Source organism: Asparagus officinalis, chromosome 8 (genome assembly GCF_001876935.1).
Source record: "Asparagus officinalis chromosome 8, Aspof.V1, whole genome shotgun sequence".
Classification (NCBI taxonomy): Eukaryota; Viridiplantae; Streptophyta; class Magnoliopsida; order Asparagales; family Asparagaceae; genus Asparagus; species Asparagus officinalis.
In genome coordinates, this window is record NC_033801.1 from 648,005 (window position 1) to 671,225 (window position 23,221).

Below are 23,221 nucleotides of genomic sequence, written 5' to 3' on the forward strand. Positions count from 1 at the left end.
GTACGTTGTTTGCACATGCCAAGTAAGAGGCGAACAATCTAAGGTATGAGTATGGTCCATTCATTTATCACGATATACACGCCCCACATCTATATATGTTTAAAATTTATTTCAATTTTCCATGTTCCTCATGCTTTTTGTCGTCAAAGGAATATTATTATTTCATCCAAGTATAGGAACAACTATCTTGCTTATGTAAGTGGTGATAACGCGAGAAGGTAAATAAGACATTAGCATAAGACCCAATTCCGCAGCCTACTCAACGATCGTTCATATTCGATCCCCATATCAGCAAAATGAGATGGAAGCCCTGGTTCATTTTATCAGCAACACAAGTCCATACAAGTAATTTCAGCAAAGAAAAGCTCCTTTGAATAAAGTACGTATGAAAAAGGTAATTTCTATGAGTACGCTGAAAATATTTGGGCTAAAGGCTTTGTCGTCGTTGTTGTGTTTGTACAACGTATATTCGAATCCTGTAATATATATCTAGACTATTAACAAGTGATCAACAATGGGTTTTGATCGAGTGCAGGAAGATATAAAACTAGTCAGCAAGCACGACGTCATGCATAGATTACATGACAAACCAAGCTTACTCCCAGGCCCGACTGTCGCAATATTGCTCGATCTTGGTGTCTGCGCGCGACGTGCAAACCAAAAAAAGAAAGAAAGAATTGAATCAGACGGTAACAGTTATTATGTAAAGCATTTCCTAATTTTCCATTTTCGGAATAGTGAACCAGTTAAACAAGATGTCATAAGTGAAGCTAATTAGATAACGACGAGAGACACATCCGTAGCGAAGTAGCCCAGCTACGTAACTGTACGATCCTTTATTGAGATTATAAGATGAAATGATGTTTAAGGTATTATCCTTACTTCGGTTGTTTTTCACGTTCTTTTCTTCCTCCAAGCAACTGATCTCCGACAGGCCGAAAATGGGCGAAAACCTCCAGACCGCCTTGCTATATATATATGATCACAGTCGATGTTTTCTTCTGCATGTTCTTTTAGGTACTGTTTGGCAAGGGGTTAAGGAGACTTGAGTTAACCCTCCATAATTTGCCAAACATAAAAAATATAGAAGGGTTAAGTTAATCCCTCTAGAGGGGTTAAAATGAGTTAACCTCTCAAAATGAGGGGTTTATTAATACTCCTATTTAGATGGAATAAGAGTTAACCCTTCTAATTATAAAGAAAATAGTCAAAATCATTGTTATTCCCAAACACTAAAACTGATCATAAGTGCTAAAATAAAACTTATCTAACGGGTTAATAATTTAGTCCTTCGGATTATCAAATGGGCTAAGTATATTAATCCTTCTCTTTAACCCCTCTTCATTAACCCTTTGCCAAACGGGGCCTTACGTAGCAAATCAAAAGACGTACGTGTTCTAGATCGAACAAGAGCTTCTTCCTCTTCTTCTTCTTTTCTTTTTTGTGAAATGTCGTGGCGATCAGCTTTGAGTACTACATGATCAGTACTTTCTGGAGATTAAATGTGGAAGTAATTCTTCGTTTGACAAAATCACAGGCCTTCTGCGGCTACATAAAAACCATTGTAAGATGATTAGGCATGACATCGACATGTATTAATGGCAGGGCGCGTTGAGGTTTTTGACGGCGAGGGGAGAACACCCAGGAATTAAATGACAGCATCAACTATAAATAAATAATCAGGTACTTCACAAAAAATGCGTAGGAGGTTTTCAAATTATGTTTTACTAACTCCATATCAGCGGTCTTTTATTAGATCAGTTATATATTTGATTAATAGACTGTAGCTAATAAGATTTTAGAAAGTTTACATTCAAGGGCAATTAATTAATTGCTTTGAATACAATTAACTAACTAGTGTGCACCTCGTGCAAACCATGGCCTCCAAGGCTCCAATTTTTTATTTTAGCTACAATAATTTTATATTTAAATACAGTTTTATAAGTGGTAATATTTTTAAATACTACAGTATCCCGTCTGAGCTACAGTAATAATACTATAATAATATTTTTTAAACGCTACAGTTCTCGCCTGCGCTACAGTAATTCAAATCGCGTGAACAACTGAGCTGGATCCTCCTGTTTGTGCTACAGTAATGAATACTATAATAATTTAATTAGTATTTACTGTAGCATAAATAGTGAATCTTAGATCCTCCCTTGTTTATAGATGAATAGATGTATAGTCTAGAGAAGATCTGAGTGACTTAATTTAATATTCCTTAACAAAGAATACTCAATACGTTCTTATCTAGTTTTGTGCAGGCCGTGGCCCTTACTTAAAAATGGGCCATTAGAGCAGATCGAGCCCCACTGTAGAGTCCCCGTTCCCCTGTGATGAAGGGAGTTTAAAGGGGAGCATAGAGAGACATAAGAATAAAAATAAATTATTTAAAAGAAGAACAATGATCTTTTTTTTTTTATCTCTGAGAATCGTCGTAGATGGAGAACCTGGAGATGAGTCTGGAAGAGGACTCTCCAATTTTCCAGCTACCGTTGGCTGTTTATTCATCGGCTATATGTATGCTTACTATCGTTGTTGCGTGCAAGCAACCTGTTCGACGAAATGCCCCAACGGTTTGACCCCCGATGGAATGGATGCTTGCGTTCTTGTGCTCATAACGGCTCCGAGAAAGGGCGTTGACTTTGTACCACCAGACAAAATGAAACTAGTTGACTTTGTGAGGATGGACTTTACTAATTGCTACGAATTAGTATCATCGGCCTTAGATTGGGAGCGGCAAGGCCTCATTTGTGCTGCTTTTCCCAATTTGAACTTTGTCAAGATGGAGACTCCCCAATTGCTGCACATATTTTTTGATGGGTCTTGCTAGTATATCAAGGTATGTCATTCTCTCTAAACTAATAATGATGCTAACTTGTCCCCATGACTTGCCACGGGTTTCTTCAGTTGATTTGAATAAGTTGTGTACATCGTTGACATTAATTATATGCTTTTGAACTGTTTTTTCTTAGTGGATATTGATTTTTTTTCTAGTATTTTTTAATTCAAGGATTGGGTTTAACCGTAATATCATCATGTGAACGTTCAAGATTCCCTTGTATCTAGTAATTATGATTGTGTGGATTAGATGTATCTGTCGGTCTTAATATCAAAGGGATTTTTTTTTTTAATCTGAAAGAACAAGCGGCATATATTTGTAGCCATATCACTAATAAGGGAGACCTGATGCAGATGGTAAATTCTGAAAGGGCCAGAAGACTGCATCTGTTTTTTTCTTTTTTTTTTTCGGCCAAGCAGATACTGTAGAGAACTAGTCCAGGATTCAAGTCCTCAAAAGGGGGAACCTCCCGTAGCCTCTCTTTATCTCAGTGGGATGATTTAAAGGAAAAACATTACAGTTAATGGTAGCTAGCAAAGGTTATTTCTGCAAAGAATTACCAGCTATCACGTTCACAGCGTCCTCCCATAGAACTGTCCTTGTGCTAGTAACTGGCACCCTGCGACTGACACGTGGGGCCCCTTACATTGACCTGCTATGTGTGGGATTCACTTGTTTATCTTGCAGTACAACATCTGCAGTACTGTGTTTTGCAGTACAACCCTGAGAGATTTGCCACTGAAGGAAGATACAGAGCTAGGTGACAAATGACAAATGGAGGCACCCTGACCCTTCTTTGTGTTCATGCATGAAACCAATCTGACAAAAAACAAATGCACATGCATTATGTGTATTTTTTTATTATTATTTTGTTCTTGTCGTCCCTTGAGATTTATCTCAAGACATCCATAGTTTTCTATTCCATTGGCCATCTCATTTACAATTACAGAGACAATTGACAAACAGGAAGAAGATCATCAACTCAACTCAACTCAAAATGCGCATTAATTAGTCCCCGTTTGCCAATCACCCATCATCCCAAAAGTCACTTCCCCCCATTTTTTGGTCCCTCCAATATGACTACCTCCTTGAGAGATCCTCCTTCAGCTCTTCAATATCGAATCTCATCCGACTCTCTTTAGTCTTTACCCACCAAAGAAACGTAGTGTTTGCACTAACGTTGCTTTCCGTCAGTTAATGAAAAAGGTAGGAGGAAGAAGAACCAAGTCAACTGAACATTAAAAAATAAAATAAAGCCTTCCCATATTTGTTTCTCCCTCTATATAAGAGCTTTGTTCTGCAACAAACTTGTATGCAGTCTAAAGCGATTCTTCGCCTGAGAGACACCGGCTTATTTGGTGCTTGTCATTCTTGCTCGCTCTTCTCAGAAGGCTAGTTAATTTCTCATGAACAGTGTCTTTCATCTTTTTTGAAATTTTATTCTTATTCCTCCTTGATTCAGACAGGGCAAGAGAAGTTATGGCGATCCTCCCAATCGAAGGGCAAGAAAGAGCGAGGCTCGAGATTGAGGGAGCGAATGACATGGAGGAAGGAGAGGCTTCCAAGAACTTGGGGGCAATCCCCCCATGGAAAGAGCAAATAACCATTCGGGGCCTCGTTACTAGCCTCATCATCGGGATCATGTACACTATTATTATTATGAAGCTCAGTTTGACTACAGGGCTCGTGCCAACCCTCAATGTCTCCGCTGCTCTTCTTTCCTTTGTCCTTCTCAGGACTTGGATTAAGCTGCTTAACAAGGCTGGCATCATGTCTAAGCCTTTTACAAAGCAAGAGACTAATGTGGTTCAGACCTGCGCGGTTGCCTGCTATACGATGGGATTTGGAGGTCTGAAATGGCTCAATATGTGTATGATCATTGTTAGATAGAAAGGTTTTTTGATCTTTTTTTTTTGGTCTGATGCAGGTGGGTTTGGGTCTTATTTGTTGGGCCTGAACAAGAGGACTTATGAACTAGCAGGCACAGATACGAAGGGGAATATTCCAGGGAGTTATAAGGAGCCTGGAATTGGATGGATGACTACATTTCTCTTTGTTACCAGCTTCGTTGGTCTTTTCGTATTGATTCCACTCAGAAAGGTATTTGCTTTACTTCTTTTGCCAATTTTGATTCTGATTTTTTTTTTTTTTTTTTGCAAAAAAGCTTCTCCGCAAATTGGTTTAGGATTTGTATTGTGGAACTTGCTATGTTTATCTCACAAACAAACAAACAAACAAAAGAAGAAGAAGATAGGAAAGAAAATCTCTATGGAAAATTGGTCTACTTTTGAATTTACTTTGTAAGTATGTAAACTTGAAATCCCAGGTTTTTAAAAGTTGTTAGAAATTGGTTGTACCACTGAAAAGAAAGTCTACCTGTAAATATCTTCTGTAAGGAAATGAAGTGAGTATCCAAATTTGACATTTTGTCCAAATATTAACATATTATTTTACTAGCAAAGAGAGTTATTGAAGGGTGTTGAAAGTGAGAGGAGACTTGGAATTAATTATCTTAATGAATCTCACATCTTAGTCGTTGTATCACGATAATGTCATCAATAATGACGATGATGATGACCATGTAAAATATTGTGTTTGAGTGTCTCATTTCACTGAGGCCAAACTTAAGATGAAGGGGGAGAGCAGACAAAAACCCATATGGCACAGCCTTAGCACATACTTGAAAAAGTGGAGAAGGGACTTGTAAACTGCTTGACGTAAACTCCCGATTGATCATAAAAACCCCTGACTGATCATGTAAGAGAGAAATTTGAAATCAATGTAACTGGAGCAAAAAGTTTCTTATAGATTTTTGGGCTATGGCCCTCATTTTCCTCTAACAAAATAGTATATATTTAAACATATTTATCTAGAATTGTATCAATATATTCTTATAAGTTTAATCTGGTAGATGCTTCCTCTAAAGCCTAGTGAAAATTTCAGATTATGATTATAGACTACAAGTTAACTTATCCAAGTGGCACTGCAACGGCTGTCCTCATCAATGGCTTTCACACTTCCAAGGGAGACAAAATGGCTAAGTAATAGTCAGGTTTTATCTTATTATATATGCACACTCACATATTTTTTCTGTTTTTATAATCTCTGATTTTCTTCTTCATCAGGAAGCAGGTTCACGGGTTCACTAAATACTTCTGTTTCAGCTTTCTCTGGAGCTTCTTTCAATGGTTTTTCTCGGGGGGTGATGTCTGTGGATTCGCACAGTTCCCAACTTTTGGTTTACAGGCTTATAAGGAGACGTATTTCTCTTCTCACAATCTCGTTATATTAGTAAATTTTCATCTCAGAGACTGACATAGTTTTCATTGAAATCTTTGTTGGCAGATTTTTCTTTGATTTTAGCCTGACATATGTCGGAGCTGGTATGATCTGTTCGCATCTTGTGAATATCTCGCTTTTGCTTGGAGCAGTGCTTTCATGGGGAGTAATGTGGCCATTGATCAGAGAGGAGAAAGGCGTTTGGTTTCCTGCTACCATCTCAGAGAGCAGCATGGAAAGCTTGCAAGGTTACAAGGTCAGTGGCTAGCAAATTCTTCCCTCTTCTTTGTCAGGAACAGCATGCCGACTCTACTCATATTTTTTTTTTCCATTGCAGGTTTTTATCTCCATTGCTTTGATCTTAGGGGATGGTTTATACCATTTCCTCAAAATTAGCGCCATAACTGCAAGAAACATGCACATCAAATTCAGAAGCAAAACTCGTAAACGGGGTAATCAAATGAGGAAAACACAAAGTTAAACTAATTATACACGTAACTTTGAATTGCATTTCAGTTGACAATCCTCTCTCTTGCAGAAGCAGCTGACAACACTGTATCTCTCGATGATCTTCAACTCACGGAAGCATTCACGAAAGAAACAATACCTCTTTGGATAGCCTACGTTGGTTATGCTATCTTCACTGTAATATCATTAGTCGCCATTCCTCGCATGTTTCCTGAGGTGAAGTGGTATTATGTTATCATCGCCTACATCCTTGCTCCAGTTCTTGGCTTCTGCAATGCTTATGGTGATGGTCTTACCGACATGAACATGGCTTATAACTACGGAAAAGTTGCTCTGTTCATAATCGCAGCTTGGGCCGGAAAGGATTCAGGAGTAGTTGCTGGTTTGGTAGTCTGTGGTCTGGTAAAATCTGTTGTTTATATTGGTGCTGATTTAATGCACGACTTCAAGACTGCTCATTTAACTCTAACTTCATCTCGAGCTATGATTATTAGCCAAGCCATAGGAACTGCCATGGGCTGCATTGTTGCTCCTCTCACTTTCTTCCTCTTTTACAAAGCCTTTGATGTGGGAAACCCCGATGGAGCCTTCAAGGCTCCGTATGCTTTGGTTTACAGAAACATGGCGATTCTTGGAGTTGAGGGATTCTCTGCGCTTCCTGGCCATTGCCTTCAGCTTTGTTATGGGTTTTTTGCCTTCGCTGTTGCGTGTAATATAATGAAGGATATTATTCCAAAAAAATATGGGCGGTTGATTCCTTTGCCGATGTGCATGGCAGTGCCTTTCCTTGTTGGAGCTAGCTTTGCGATTGATATGTTCGTAGGGAGTTTGATAGTGTTTGGATGGCACAAGATTAACAGCAAGAAAGCAGCTTTGATGATACCAGCGGTTGCCTCGGGTTTGATCTGTGGAGATGGGCTTTGGGTCCTACCATCTTCCTTGCTTGCTCTGGCTAAGGTCAATCCTCCCATCTGTATGAAGTTTGTAAAACCCTCGGCAGCCTGAGAACTGATTTTGAGATCTCACGAGATTTTCAATGAGTGTGACTCAGAGAAACATTCTCCATTAATAAAACTGGGTCAACGATACCCTTTTTACGCCCATATTTGGGTCATGCTGCCGTGCAACTGGGATGTAAAAGTATTAGGATAGGACTGATACACAAATGTTTCTGTTGATATTTGGGGTTTTCTGTAAATTGAATGCGGTAAGAAGCGCACTTTATGTAGAGTTGCAAAGGTGGAGTCATTGGAGTCTTGATGCAGGCGGACCTTTTATGTGAAGATCAAGCAGATTAGGGCTCTTAGGTCCTCGTGACGGTTGCAACGATCTTACCTTCACCATGAATGGACTGTTAATCTCCGCTACTGTTCTTCGTAAATGTCGTACTCGTATTTATTTTAGTCTTTTCGGGCTTGATTTTGTTGTATCGTGTAAAAATGAGTTCGAGTTCTCAGAAAAGCTCGATTCCAATAAAAATCCGCGACTTCCTTCCTCAAACCCAGGGTTTTAGATCTTAGAATTGGAGCTTGTGCTGATCGGAATCTATGTTGTAAAATCGACTTGCACCAAAACAGAAACACACCTTCTTTCAAAATACAGTTGATTCCCTTGTACCCTACAGGATTCCACAGAAGCCCAGCCTTCTTTGTAGAAAGACAAAATTGACACATGACCAAACTTTTTCCAGGTACAAAACCTTAACCACACGCTCCCATATCTCTCTCCACACTCCCCTTATCTTTGCCCTGCCTCTCCATCTTCTCCCTCTTCTCTCTCTCTCTCTCTGCATCTCCCCTTCCTCAACAATGGCCACCTCCACAACTCTCCACCTTCTCAACCTCCACTCTAACCCCAAAACTCCCTCATCCAAACTCCCCAGGCCAACATCACAGCCACAACCAAATTCTCTCAAGCAAACACCCACCAGCATCTTCTCCAACGTCTCCCTCGCCGCCTCCACTGCTCTCGCTCTCCCCCTCATCGCCCCGCAGGCAAGTTTATTTTGTGAACGTAACACAGGCATCAAATTTGTTAATAACAAACTGAACCAGTATTGTATCACAGTGCATTGTGAGTTAAATTAATCCTAGGACGAAACAGGATCCTAATCGAAATGTGGACCATGCATGTCCTTTATTGTCCTAACACTTTTTATTTTCATGGAAAAGGATGCTCTTGCTGCTGCTGGTGAGTTTGGGATTCTTGAAGGCCGAAGTGTCGCGCTAATCCATCCAGTAGTCATGGGCAGCCTGTTTGTGTACACTCTGTATGCAGGTTATCTCGGGTGGCAATGGCGCAGAGTGCGAACAATTCAGGACGAGATCAACCAGCTCAAGAAACAAGTCAAGCCTCCTGCTCCTGCTGCAGTCCCCGCAGGTACTGACGTGGCGAAAGAGGCCCAGCAGCCCGGCCTCGCCTGTCTGAACAGAAAATTAGGAGCTCACTGAGGTGCGTGTTTATTTATGTGACTCGTTATATTGCAAGGAAATGTGTTTTTGTTTGATTTTTAGTTTTTTTTTTCTCTTTCAGGAGAGGAAAGCTTTGTTGAAAGGGTCGTTTAGGGACCGACATTTTAATGCTGGATCGATACTGTTGGGGTTTGGAGTGCTGGAAGCCGTTGGTGGTGGTGTTAATACATGGATGCGCACAGGGAAGCTTTTTCCTGGGCCTCATTTGTTTGCTGGAGCTGGTACCTCTCTTTATCCTGAAAATTTACTGCAGTTTTCTACTTATTTTTTGCCCAATATTCATAGCAGTGGTATGAGCAGAATGCTAATACTACCACCACGACATCCATATCCACTTGCAACTAGAAATCAACATATCAGAAACATATTTCATATTTGTTGTTGAACAACATGTTGAATGCAGTCATAGAGTTCATTAATGTTGTAAATGTTGAATTAACAATGTAGTGGCCTTTGAAAGTTAAAATGATATTCCAGACCAAATACCGATTTGTTCAGAAATTCAGTAGAAGCTAATAGATGTGAGGTCTGATTGTAAGAACTTGCTGTAAAAGAAGTAGTTTAACCATGCACGAGCACGACAAATCAATTGAATTAACTTGTAATAACAAAGAACCGATACATTCGATCTAGTGAAGAAGGCATTTATTTGTCTCAGCCTTTAACCACTGTCTCAATATCCTTTCCTAATAAAGTTTCTTGTTTCTGCCAAACCTTTCACTAAGCTTAGCAGTATTATATACATTTCGAAATCCTGTTATTAAGATAGCCTAGTTTGGTGAATTCATAATATGAATGTATCGTCATATAAATGATTCTTGTACTGATGTAGGGATAACGGTATTATGGGCGTTGGCAGCGGCGCTTGTTCCTGCAATGCAGAAGGGAAACGAGACTGCCAGGAATCTGCATATCGCACTGAATGCGTTTAACGTGCTGCTATTTGTATGCCAGATCCCAACCGGATTTGATATTGTCCTCAAAGTTTTTGAGTTCACCAAGTGGCCTTGATTTGATCGAAGATTGTTCCTCCCTTTTTTAACCTCTTTTTTTTTTCCCGCCCTTCAGATCTCTGCATTCATTTTGTAATGTTCCTTAATTTGATATGCTATAGTAAAAAACACATGTACATATATATGCAGCGCATGATTTGAGTAATGGCTGTTAGCATGACTTGCATATTTACATGCATGCATAGGCAAATACATCCATACAGCTTACCATCAGCACCTTGACAGCACCCAAATCAAAGCTTACAATAGAGTTTCATTGGAAAGGAGACCTTTTCAACATTTTGAAGAAAAGTAGAGAAACAGAAAAAGGTAAATTAAAAAAAAATTCTCCGCACAATGATTATCTGAACTTGAGCATGCCCGCTACACAAAAATGGAACCACAGATCAACTGCAATTTCAGGATATCAATATGAAAAGTAACATTTTTGTAAATAACCTGGAAAGGGAAAATAATGTCGACTAATCACATATTGCAACTATTATCTGGATAAATATGACGGGCACAGAGAACTTTCCTCTCATTGTGCTTTTTACAGTGTTAGAGGCTTGCTCAAACTTAAACCCTGCTCAAATTAATAAAAAGCGCGTAAAAGAAAGTTTGCTGATTTAGTCAAGATGTTCAACTACTCTACTTCAAAAACCCTCTTGCAGTAAATTATCACCAAAATATGGCAACAGATGCTAAACTAGAATTTGCAAGTATTGCAAGGTACTGCAAAGTAGAGCAGTATAACATGCATTTCTACACACTTGGAAATGTAGGTTTTTCCGTTGAGATCGAAGAAATAGCACTGGATAATACTAACTGACCTCTAGTTGAGTATATGACCGCTTCATAATTAGCATAAACAAGATGTCTAAAATAAACTTAACATGCGTATAAGTGCTGGAAACAAGATAGTAGAAAGCCCTAGTAGTTCAAAGTTTACAATTATCCAACACATCAACTTAGCCATTTCAGTAACATTCAACATTCAATGAAATTGTCGTCAATGTCATGAAACATGTGAATGTTGATGACTATTCCATGCTTTTAGTGTCTGAATGTTCAGCAGCACCGCATCTCCATAATTCCTGCACATTTATAAAAATTAAAAGACAAATAATAATAAACTTTTGATTCTTCACAAACAAATAAGGCAATAGCCACTTGCATTAGTTCCAGCAGCCACTCAATGTTGTCAACAGTAGAGAAGATATAGAATACACAAAAGTTCAGTGAAAGTTTAGGCAAACAAGACAACCACCGAGTTTGAAGTTTTACCAATAGACATGATCGCTAACAGGCTGTTTATCACCATAAGCAAGGAAAACCTATAAAGTAACACAGCATGCTATTTTATTGATGAGCACAAGCTATGCAATACCCAAATTAGAAAAATCTCATCAACTCTTTCACGATACAAGGCACATCTCTTTGTTCATTCTTTTCTTCCAACAACTTCAGCGCTTCATTTCCATGGAAATTTGGGTAAACAAGACAACCATGCCATTTACATTTTTCTAATACAAATGATCAGTAACATACACATCTTCACTGTATTCAATCGAAATGTTTCAGTGCAACAGCATCTATGCAGCTAAACTGATAAAAACATATAAAGAAAACCATAATGGGCTAAATTGAAAATACTTCTGACGGATGAGAGCAAGTTTTATGGAAAATAAAATTGACAAAAAACCGGCTAAATGGAATGAGATAACCATCTGATCAAATGTCTTTCTACTAGAGATGATTAGTACCATGCTGACTTCATTCTAAGGAACCCGTAAAGTAGCAGAGTAGCTAAAGATTTCTAACAGAAATAAGTGTCTTCCTCCCTCTTGCCTTCCCATTTCCTTTGATGAAGAAATTTATACTCTTCTACCACAGATGTTACAAGGGAACCTTCCCAGAGAAACTAAACTGATAAATCATAAGCAATCATAGAAAGACAATGTTTTAAATATCAGATATCAGGAAATAACGATTGGCCAGAATTCATATCGGATTGTGGATATCGGGAATATGTGGTAAATATCAGAATGCCATAACGGATGTTTGCATATATAGTGTAATGTACTAAATGTAATCTCAACTTACACAATGAAATCTAAGCATACAAAATGTAAATAATATATGTTTAGGATCACTAATTAACCTTGTAAAACAAACAAAAGTACAAATCAACATTGCAACATTTCCTTTGATTTTTGTAGGCCAAAATGTCATTTGATATAATGGAAAAAATCATGATATCTTGCCCAAAAATAGGGAAACGCGGTATATTGTTTTGCGAGAAGCAATCTAGGCTAATATATCGGCTGATATATCAACCATATCAGGGATATATCGCCCAAGCGGTAAAGGATATTTAGACACCATATCGATTGTGGCAAGCCGTACAAAAGGATATATCGGGTGATATATCAGACCATGTCTGGGATATTTAAAACAATGTAGAAAGATATTAACTAAAGCTACTTCTAAAGCATGCAACTAAAATATCGGAGATGTTATGGAAAATCAAAATGACAGGATGAAGCAGCTAAAAGGAATTTCAATATGTCAAATTGAAGGGCTTCGCATACAATGATTAGAAAATCACATGTATAAACGACTAAGAAAGTACCATCCATCACAGTAAGTGACATTCACCCGACCTGAAAATCTGTTTGATACCTGATCATTAAATGCCAGAGAGTAATGCCATGCTTAACACTCTCAAAAATAACTACCTAAATTCTATCCACTTATCAGTGTTTCCGACATGTAAGCAACTGAACATATTAGCACCCCATCCCATTCCTGCAAAACAGAAAAATATAATTTACGCAATGATACGAACTACGATATGACAAGATGAAAAATTGGTCATATCATGCATAGTGGTATATGCTGGAATTATAATCCCACTGGGATTAATGGGGTATCACTGAGTACAACTTTGAATTCAGCTACTGTCAATATAAACAACCTAACAGGCGTAGCCAAAAATATAACTTAGGTAAGGATTTGCCCGTATAGTAAGCAATTGTGATAGTTATACAAGTCCCACCAAGTTAAGCCATTCATGACTACAACTTCAAATTCAGCCACTGTCCAAACAGGCGTAGCCAAAAATGTAAACCTACTGGAATTAACGGGGTATCACTGAGTGATATGGCAAAGTTAAGACATTCATGACTACAAATCCCAGTAATCCTACTAGGATCAATGGGGTATCACTGAGTACAACTTCTAATTCAGCTACTACCAATATAAAAAACCAAACAGCCGTAGCCAAAAATGTAAACTTAGAAAAGGATTTGCCCGTACACTAAGCAATTGTGATAGTTATACAAGTTCCACCAAGTTAAGCCATTCATGATTACAAAAATATTCCATCAAGTTAAGCCATTCATGATTACAAAAATATTCTGTATCCCTTATTACTTCAAATTAAACTAGAATATATATAAATATATACAGGGTGAATCTTAAATCTGTAAACTGAGTTAAGCCATTCATGATTACAAAAATATTCCATATCCTTATTACTTCAAATTAAACTAGAAATGTATATATATATATATATATATATATATATATATATATATATATATATATATATATGATATATATATACTATATATATGAGAAATATGGGTATGCTGCGTACCAAGCCACAATTTTGTGGGTTGCGTAGTGATGTGTCACATCCCCATCCACTCACTACCCATGTGAATTTGTCCACATGAATGAGTGGAGAGGGATGTGACACCTCATACCAAGCCCACAACTTTTTGTGCTTGCGTACGCAAGCATACCCATGATTTTCTCTCTCTCTCTCTCTCTCTCTCTTCTTTATATATATATATATATATATATATATATTATATTATATATTAGGTATATATATATATATATATAAATATATACAGGGTGAATCTTAAATCTGTAAACTGACCTATGAAGTATGAACTTAAACTTTGTTCCCACCTACCAAACTACATGGTGGAGCGCCCTAAGGAATTATCTAGACCATTCATCTTGATATACACATCATGAAGCATAGTAAAAAATTATGTGGTTTGAAGATTTCTAACCCATCTATATAATGTTCGAAAATGAATGACTCTTTTATATACAACAAAACAAACCATTAGATGCTAGAAAAGTTCTCATAATGCACAGTTTTTTTTCCCTTCTTCTTCTTCTTCTTCTTTTTGTTTAACATGTGTTTTTTAAATAACAAACAAGATGAAAGAGATTCTATGACATGATAAGCATGATGGGTGATCCATTCCCTTCATTTTGTTTATTTACCAAGATGAACATTGCGGGAACATCGTAGCAGATCTATTCAGGAGTTCTACCAAAACATGACATATTTTATTGGGTTTTTACATGAAAACAGCCTTACATTTTGTCCAAATTGATACTTACCACCTTTCCTTTTTATTTTTGATTAAAACCACCTTTACTGACATACATTTTTGCAATCTCACACCTAATCGATTTTTCTGTTAAAAGAAGACCTACACTTCTGAAAATACCCTCACTCAACACGCGCAAAGCACGTGTGTCCCAATTAATTATAGAAAAAGGGTTTTTTCAATTATTATCGCCAAATCTTTCATATGTTGATATTGACCCCCCCAAATCTATCATATTTTGAAATTAACCCCCAAATCGATGTCATTCTTGCCGTAGAGGGTTATGCGGAGGTCGAGATCGTTGAAATTTTGTTCCTTAGCTCGAGTTTTAGTGTTTTTTTTCCTTGGATTGGAGGGCGGGAGGGAGAGAATATTAAGGGGAGGAGAGGTTAGGGTTTGGGGGAGGATTAAGGGAGCAGTTTTTTGGATTAAAGGGCAGGAGGGAGGGAGGATTGAGGGAAGGTAAGGTTAGGGTTTGGGAATTGGGAATTAGGGTTTGGGGATTGGGGTAGGGTTTGGGGATTTGAGTTTGGAAATTCATGGCTATATGAGAGAGAAATTAACAGAGAGTGTGGAGGCAGGGGTAAGATTTGAGGGTCTAATTTCAAAATATGAAAGATTTGGAGACTAATATCTAAAGAACCCTTAAGTTTAGAATTAATTAAGAAAAACGTGCTTTACCTGTGCTTTAGGTTGGGGGTAAAATGGGAATTTCACACCTTTTTTGAGCTGAAAATTAGATTAGATGTAACATTACAAACATGTATGCAAGTAAATGTGGTTATGATAAAAAATAAAAACCAAAGGTGCTAAGTATCAATTTGAACAAAAATTAAGATGGTTTTCATGTAAAAACCCTATTTTATTTATCTCACAATACATACGAGTAAAGGTAATTTTCCGTCGTTCCACAAAGCACACTGCAGTGGATTATCACCAAACAGTAGCATCATCAATTATTGCAGAGTACCACAAGTTCACTGACACAAATAAGCCAGACAGTTTATAACCATGTCACATTAGAAATATGAACAAAATAAAATAAAAGTCAAACTTAACCTTTGTGCATAAACCAAATAGTAGGTAGTTTGGACAGGCGGTATTTCAATTAACCCTATCCGCTGTCTACATTATTAGTTCATATAAATAAATGTAGCATGCACGTAACACTACTCATGGATTGCTGAAGAATGAGGTGGTTTCGTACACATGAAAAATACCCATAACTAGTATTGGAAGAGAACTAAAACTGTTAAAATAAACCACAACTCACAGAGTATCATTGCATGGATTCTTCTTAGGGATGAAGCGCCTTGCCCAAAGATGCTTCCCATTAGTTATGAACTTGACCTTATCAGCACCATTCAAGACTTCAAGAACTGTTGCCAATGTATGGAACGAAACATAAGCATATTGGGGAGGCTTGCCTTCTTTCGGTTTCTGTATATTCACCATCTCCACATCCCCATAATACCTGTTCAAGTTATAAAAGTTATGATGCAAGTAATCTATGAAAATAAGCTTGCCATAAATACTCTCTAATCAATACATGCATATTTAGATGAGCAATACTTGTATTTTGAATATATCTAAAATATATTGTCCATGTGAATTCTTTTAAAGTATGTGTATGTGTAATATATGACAATAATTTTCAAGGATTTTCTGTTTATAAAGCTAAAGTTTACCTTCATATATTTTCAAACACACCCAACTTCCAAAATCGTTCTTAAACCCAATATACCCATATGAATTGTTTTAAGCCTAGTTTCAGTTTCACTTGCTATACTCGTGTCTAAGATTCTATATTCGGTGTACAAGTAGCTATATTTGGGTCTATAGCTATTAGGGTTTAAGACGTTATAGTTGGTTTTAAAAATAATTCAGTATGGGTATGTTGGTTTAAAAATGATTTGGAAGTGGGTGGGTTTAAAAATAAATGAGTGTGAAACTTCGGGTTAATAAACAAACAAACTTATTCAACTACCGTAGCTCGAATTGTAACAAGAATGCAAACTTGGAGCAGGTACAACCAGATGGAGATCAGAATTATATTTCTATATATAGCACCAAAAGTGCATGAATAAACAGTTGATAGCACAAAGAAGTACGCAAATGTACAGGGTGCCAGAACGAACTCCAATTTGACTCTCAATTCACATGTTGCTGAAAAAGCTTACGAGGAAATACAGTCTCTACCTTGTTTGTAACCATGGAGTGAACATGAAAACTTTTTTTGATGTACAAGGATGCTTTTGGGAGAGATCAGACGAAACTAGTGGAATGCTCATTTTGATATTACCAAAGGATTAATTTCACACAGATCTGATTATGTTTCCATTCTAACTGATAAATGCCAAAACAAGGCTCCTTTATCCTATTTTTGGACAAACAAATAAAAGCAGCATCGGCGGATTTTTGGAATTACTGAAGAAAAGTTTGGTAAGCAAATGAAGAGGTTTTCTAGACATTTTGGTAAGCAAATGAAGAGGTTTTCTAGACATTCTGATTTGTTTCCCATTCCTACAACTTTTCTACTGGTAAGTTTGATATCTGATTGTGGTTAATGCATTTCATTACTGGTCATGAATAGAATAAGAAGAAGAAAATCCATAAAATAAGAAGATAAGGTAGTCTTTGCAAATGAAATGCCAAAGCAGAAGCTACCAGAATCTTTGCTGGAATGCTATATGTCACAGGATTCGAGCAGGGAACCTCATGGTAGATTTAATGGATTTTAGGAGAGTACCTAATGCGAAAAGAAGAAAAATTCACACGGGATGGCAATTTGGAATCCAAGAATAGCATATGGATACTAAAACAACACATAAAGAGAATCCTAAAGAAATCATATAATAATTTCCATCAGTACTCTAGGGGAGTATTAGTTGAAAATATAGTTGAAGTGAAAGTTTGAGCTAAGAACATCTAAAGATCTGAAGTTATGTAAGCAAAAGACGATGAAAAATATTAATGACACTTTAAGGAAGTATATACGCATAATGTGAACCATTAGAAATCAGTTTCTAATGGTTTTTTTAATATAAAAATTTGAAGAACTGCCAAGGGTGGATCATGATAGAGTTTTTCCAGGCATTTTTTTGCATGTTACTATAGACAACATTTTCACTACCATCCCTGATTTAGTAAAGTTTAATAGGCAACAATCACTAGCATCCCCGAGGTTTTCCGGGCGCATTTTTCAATGCTGAAAAGTTCCCAAACAACTATGCCTGGGACAGTAGAGGAAGTTAAAATGTTTCCCTCTCTGCATGTGTTCAGTAGAGCGTATGTGCAAGTTCAGATATTTTGTTATGTGTGTATATAAGCAAGCTTGCAGTCTAAGTTTGGCTTCCACTACATCAAAAGGTAGATCTTCATAAAGAGAGGACTTTGTCTCGATTAAAAAAATTGCCATTCAAATATATTTTTCCGTAACTGCCTATGGAAACACCAAGCTAAGCCCCCGATCAGACACGTTTAAGGACTGTGAATCCACATGTTCATAAAGAGAGGATTTTGTCTAAATTAAAAACATTGCCATTCAAAGATATTTTTCCATAACTGCCTACGGAAACACCAAGCTAAACCCCCAATCAGACACATTGAAGGACTGAGTCTACATGTTCAGAATGGAGAAATAGACAGACATGTGAGACTACTTTTCTCACTTCATTTACTATTCTATTTAAATATAAAGTGTAAATTTTGAAAACCCCAAAATCTATAACTCCTTTTTAGAAAGCCCCATCTTTATTAAACTCGACAACAATCCTCATGAACTATAAGTTTTTTGTTAAAAAATATGTTCACAAATTATTGTTTACAAATTTTATGCTTCCTTTTTCATCCCTGATAATTTCTGTTATAAAGAAAGCGAAATTGTGGGTTGTCATCCAAGTCAATAGTAAGTTAAGATTTCTCCAATTTCGCGTCACTTCTATCCTAAAATTATTATATAGTCTAGAAGTTCGGATTCAATGATGAAATTTGTAAAATTGATACAGGCTTTATTAAGATAAGATGAGTTTCATAGTGGTCTACTGAAAAAACTTAGATCTTAGACCACTATTTCTCCTCATACGAGCACGCCTTCCAAATTGAATGAAAAAGGGGAAACGTGATGGCTGATTCTTTGGGTTTATATCTAACTTAGGCTTTTGATCTACTTATTTGAAGTCATCAAATCCCCAATGTTTTGATGACTTCGGAAAAGAGAGAGCACAAGTTTTTTTTCTCCTTTTGTGAGAGGAAAAATGTAAGACCAAACAATCAATACTCAATCAAGCTCTTTAATTGTAAGAATAAGGTTGTGTTTATTTTCTAGGATTAAAAAGTAGATATAGAAGAAGAGAATTTTCAAAAAGGATAGGTCAAGTGGTTAGCGTAAGCTTAGAACGTAGAGGCAGAGGGAGGGCCTTTTGAAGTTTACCTTAAAACTAACTCCATCGGTATGTAACCACTATCCAACTACAGCAGCAAACACAAAGTATTAACGAAGATAGAAAGTGAAAATAAACTAAGGATATATCTAGTCCAATATTCCTAAGAAAACAAGTGAGGTATAAACATTTGATCAAAAGAGTAGATAGTGACAATACTACAGTATACTCCATATATGAACTACTCCTGCCACCATCTAAAAGATTTTATTTAAGTGCTCATAATTCTTGACAAGAGCATACTTTAATTGTTTAATATGTTTGAATAATCAAGCATCACATAAAACATTATATATTGTGAACATTTCTTTCAACAACTTTTAAGGAGCATGATTATCTTGAGGCTATCTGCACTAATACGTTATCGTCCTACTTGACATGTACTCAATGTAATTGACATTTCATAAAATTATGACTTGTGAAAGGACAGCCCACATAATTAAGATAGAATCATGTGTTTAAGCAGCTGGCATACACGTCCTACACAAGTACGACTTAAGCAATGACTACTAATAAGTCATCATAGCTACAGGGATAACACCAATTTGTTACTAAAAAAACTGTCAATTTTGTTTCTTAGTTACTGCTCATTACTCGTTGTGGCTAAGAGTGTAATTTTCGCACTAGAATTTTACTCCATGACAGTTCTACAACTCTGCATTATATAAACAGTTACCCTAGTATTTTCCTCCATTCGTTAGCCATTATCTTAGTCATGGTCACCGTAAACCCTCATTTCCCTACCATACCTTGATTAGGATATTATCAAGTCTGACAATTTCTCCCAAATACTACCCTGAAGCATTTTAATACTCCATCAATTTGATGTTAATTAATCATACATATCCAAATCTTTTCTACAAAACAGCTTCTCCATCCACTCCGAGGAATGCAACAAATTCATCTAACTTTACTTAGAAGACATGACAATGACCATAATAAGCGTAGGAACAAACAACCTAGTGTCCTATGAATAAAAAGATCTCCGAAACTGACACCTTTTCATAGTAAGTTTTTATCACATTACCTATCATGTAAATTCTCTGTGTCAGGAAAAACGCACTTTAGCATAACCATCATATGGCCAAAATTTGTACACTATAAAAAAAGGGAATTATTCTCAGAATATATAAGAACTTTAAGAAGTGAGTTTTAAGCAGCATATCACACATCAACAATCAGTAACTATAACAGATGGATGATGAACAACTATCAAGCACTTATATATTTTAAATTTAGTGCACATTCTGTGAAAGGAAACACATTAATGAATTACCTAAAATATTCAGTTATTTGAGATAGGACCTTCCGATCATCATAATTGTAATGTTCAATAAAGACTTTATAAGACTACAGGAGAAAAATAAAAATATGTCTAAAAAAGATGAAAACATCTCATCAACCACAAAAAGAAATCACACCAGTACTATTCCTTAATTATATTTTATTCCTCGATGCCCCACATCTTCAAACTATCAGAGTTGCAAAGCGGTGAGGAGATGTTGATGAATTGAGGATATTGCACTACAACTATAAGCCTAAATGCCTAAAATACGAAAGAAAATTGCCACTTAATTTGAACAGAAAACAATTGCTTCATCCCTAGAAGTTGGACAGTTCTTGCAAGCTATATATCCATCAACAAGACTTATCAGTTTATCAGCTTGAAAATGGATTTGGTTCTTCATTCCCAAATAGGTTCACCAAGAACCAAAAGCATTCTCCAAAAGACTATACCTGAACGAAAGCAAATTTTCAAGAAACAAGTCTCAAGCTGCAAATTATCTATAAATATGAAAGAAGGTGCATAGATCGTCAATATCCTTCTCTAGTCGACTTTTCTTTTGAACATTGTGCTGCAACCTTCAGTGGTAAAACTCTTTGGATGAGAAGACATACTATCGGTCACACCAATTTCAATCTTGTTAAGGACAGCAATTGACCATAAAAAAGTTCAATCGTCAATATTTACCACCAATATTGAGGCCTTTTATAGGATGTTCACTAATAAACTTGAAGAAACTTGAAAAACATTTCAATTTTAATATTAATATGAACTGGTAGGATGAATAAAGAAAGTGAGGTTTTACGCAACATATTATCTCTAGTTTTCCACAAAAGAGAGTTTTCCACAAAAGAGAGTGAGGCTTAATTGATGGTAAATTCAAGTGGATAAATATGAAGGTCTATATTTGACTAGTGGTTCCCACATTAAACTCTATTTATCCAACTGTTTAGAAAGCTCATAATGGTGGATTTGTAACACGCAATATATGTCTACTTCATCAGTTGGTCAAATTAAGTTTAAATTGATGCCTAATCAGATAATCACAAGGTCCAAAAGACTGGCCAACAAAATTTCATCAACGTTCCATCCATAAACTTTGAAGTAAAGCCCACTTAGTAGTAAGAATTGCTATATACACCAATGTACATCTATTTCAGTTCACTCAACCATCTGATATTAGATAACATCAAGAAAATGTAAAGTTCCTGCAAGGCTTTAAATTAAGACCATAAAAAATGCCCTTGCCTAATTTACTGAATAATCAGCTATCCAAGTTCTTAGCCATAGATGTATTCGGATAGTTGCAAATAATGAAAAGAAAAAGAAAAAGTTTAGTTTTACCTCATGAAGAAGGTATATAGTTCCTCTTTGGTCAGAGGATAGCCATTAGAAAAGGTAACAAATAGTGTCCTCTCCTCCATAGGAATATTGTCTGTTGGTGGCTGTTGACTGTTAGCTCTAACCAGGTACGGGCTACTAAGCCCCATTTCAGCATTGATGTTTTGAGTCATGGTTGGCAATTGATAACCAATCTGAGGAAAGTAAGGGATAAGAGGTCTTTGTTTGAGCATACTGAGGTTGAAAGGATATCCAGATTGGATCCCCCTTTCTACATCTAATATACCAAGAGGTTGGATCCTGGCATTAGTACCTCTGCTCGTGCCCTCTCCATGGGGAATGTAAGGCTGGATACAGAATGGCCTCATTTGTGCCACTGAGTCCATGACATGAGGAGAAGAAGGGATGATCTGCCTGGGATCAACAGATTGAAGGTAGGTATTGCTCATCTGGCGAACAAGCATTTCCATCCGATGCAAGTTAGCTGCCTTTTCTGCCCTCCTCTGGATGTCACTGAAAGCCTTCAAGCACACACTATTAAGGTAATATTTCACCCCATTAACAGCATTCTGGTGGAAGCCAACAGCAAGCTGATCCGGAGGCGTATCAAGTCGTAGTGCATCAACAAAGTCCCGACCAATCAATGCAACAATCTGAAGGCTAGAGTCACTAAGCGAGTTGATATGATCTATAATATCAGTTTGTTCCTGCTCCTCTAGCCAAAGCCAGAAAGCAATGATCTCCATGGAGCGGGTAGGATCCATACAGAGGTCGATGACCATTCGAGAAAAAAGCTTCCGCTCCCTTGAGTGGAAGGCTTGGATGGAACTTATAGGGATGTTTCTCACGGTGGAATCCATTAGAAAGAGATAGGAGGAATAAAAGTGTGGAGTACAGATGGAGAAGAAGGGATAGCGAATTCGTTTTTGGGGGGTTCAGAGAATTCCTAATTTGGAAGGGGCTCAAAGAATGAGGGTGAGGATTGCGTGAGTTCTTAACTATTGTGGAAACATATTGATTGCCAAAGATAACCCTCAATTGGCATGCAAGCCTGACACGGAGAAGCACTTGACAAACAATGAATAAGAGAGAGGAATAGAGAAGGAATCCGTAGCTCAAAAATTAATTCTGGTTATGTACATGAACCCCTTAGTAATTAATTTTTTTTTCTCAGAACCTCTGCACAACAACTGACTTTCTAATAAGACAAAGTATATCTAACAAATGCATTACAAGTGTACGCTCTGTGTATGTGAGTGTGTGAGTGAGTGAGTGAGTGAGTGAGTGAGTGAGTGAGTGAGTGTGTGTGTGTGTGTGTGTGTGTGTGTGTGTGAGTGAGTGAGTGAGTGAGTGAGTGAGTGAGTGAGTGTGTGTGTGTGTGTGTGTGTGTGTGTGTGTGTGTGAGAGAGAGAGAGAGAGAGAGAGAGGGGCTGTAGAGAGAGAGCAAACGGACTAGTGGCAGCATGGGAATGAAAATAATGGTCATTTTGTCAAGAAATGGTAAAAGTTATTTCCATTGAAGTTCTACACCAATGGACTCTCGATTATTCTTTTTCACTTCATATAGAGCTTCTAAATAGATTTGCACCATTTGGTCATTTTTCAAAAGACATCTAGTCAAGGGGGAATGTATATTTCAAAATAAGAATTAAAATTAAATTCATGTTCCAATAATCTTCT

General features: G+C 37.0%; 3 protein-coding genes across 6 annotated transcripts; 2 read left to right on the forward strand and 1 right to left on the reverse strand.

The window, feature by feature from the left end:
- Positions 2,393–8,207, forward strand: LOC109851267 (probable metal-nicotianamine transporter YSL9). Of its 4 annotated transcripts, none has more exons than XM_020421323.1 (8): positions 2,393–2,842; positions 4,305–4,691; positions 4,770–4,942; positions 5,786–5,883; positions 5,968–6,102; positions 6,188–6,377; positions 6,459–6,573; positions 6,660–8,207. In XM_020421323.1, exons 2-8 carry the CDS (start codon positions 4,322–4,324, stop codon positions 7,592–7,594), a joined length of 2,016 nt encoding a protein of 671 aa, XP_020276912.1. In that variant the 5' UTR covers positions 2,393–2,842; positions 4,305–4,321; the 3' UTR covers positions 7,595–8,207. The 4 variants fall into 4 exon arrangements, with proteins under 4 accessions (XP_020276912.1, XP_020276910.1, XP_020276909.1 ...); XM_020421321.1 differs by having other exon boundaries at positions 4,309–4,691; XM_020421320.1 differs by lacking the exon at positions 2,393–2,842 and adding an exon at positions 3,713–4,233.
- Positions 8,281–10,206, forward strand: LOC109851269. Its single transcript, XM_020421325.1, is given in 5 exon segments — positions 8,281–8,583; positions 8,761–8,990; positions 8,992–9,040; positions 9,122–9,281; positions 9,893–10,206. Coding segments are annotated over 5 exon segments (804 nt in total). The 5' UTR covers positions 8,281–8,397; the 3' UTR covers positions 10,072–10,206.
- On the reverse strand, positions 10,332–22,856 carry LOC109851270. Its single transcript, XM_020421326.1, has 3 exons — positions 21,545–22,856; positions 15,747–15,947; positions 10,332–11,149 (listed from the first exon to the last, which is right to left on the reverse strand). Exons 1-3 carry the CDS (start codon positions 22,399–22,401, stop codon positions 11,071–11,073), a joined length of 1,137 nt encoding a protein of 378 aa, XP_020276915.1. The 5' UTR covers positions 22,402–22,856; the 3' UTR covers positions 10,332–11,070.

Bases quoted from the DNA above. Each gene is read 5' to 3' on its own strand.
- LOC109851267 (XM_020421320.1), top strand. From the start codon at position 4,155: ATGCAGTCTAAAGCGATTCTTCGCCTGAGAGACACCGGCTTATTTGGT. The intron at 6,103-6,187 runs GTATTTCTCTTC...CTTTGTTGGCAG, and splicing joins TTACAGGCTTATAAGGAGAC to ATTTTTCTTTGATTTTAGCC. The intron at 6,574-6,659 runs GTAATCAAATGA...TCTCTCTTGCAG, and splicing joins AAGCAAAACTCGTAAACGGG to AAGCAGCTGACAACACTGTA.
- LOC109851270 (XM_020421326.1), bottom strand. From the start codon at position 22,401: ATGGATTCCACCGTGAGAAACATCCCTATAAGTTCCATCCAAGCCTTC. The intron at 15,948-21,544 runs GTAAAACTAAAC...TAACTTGAACAG, and splicing joins CTATATACCTTCTTCATGAG to GTATTATGGGGATGTGGAGA. The intron at 11,150-15,746 runs GTGAGTTGTGGT...ATAAATGTGCAG, and splicing joins AATCCATGCAATGATACTCT to GAATTATGGAGATGCGGTGC.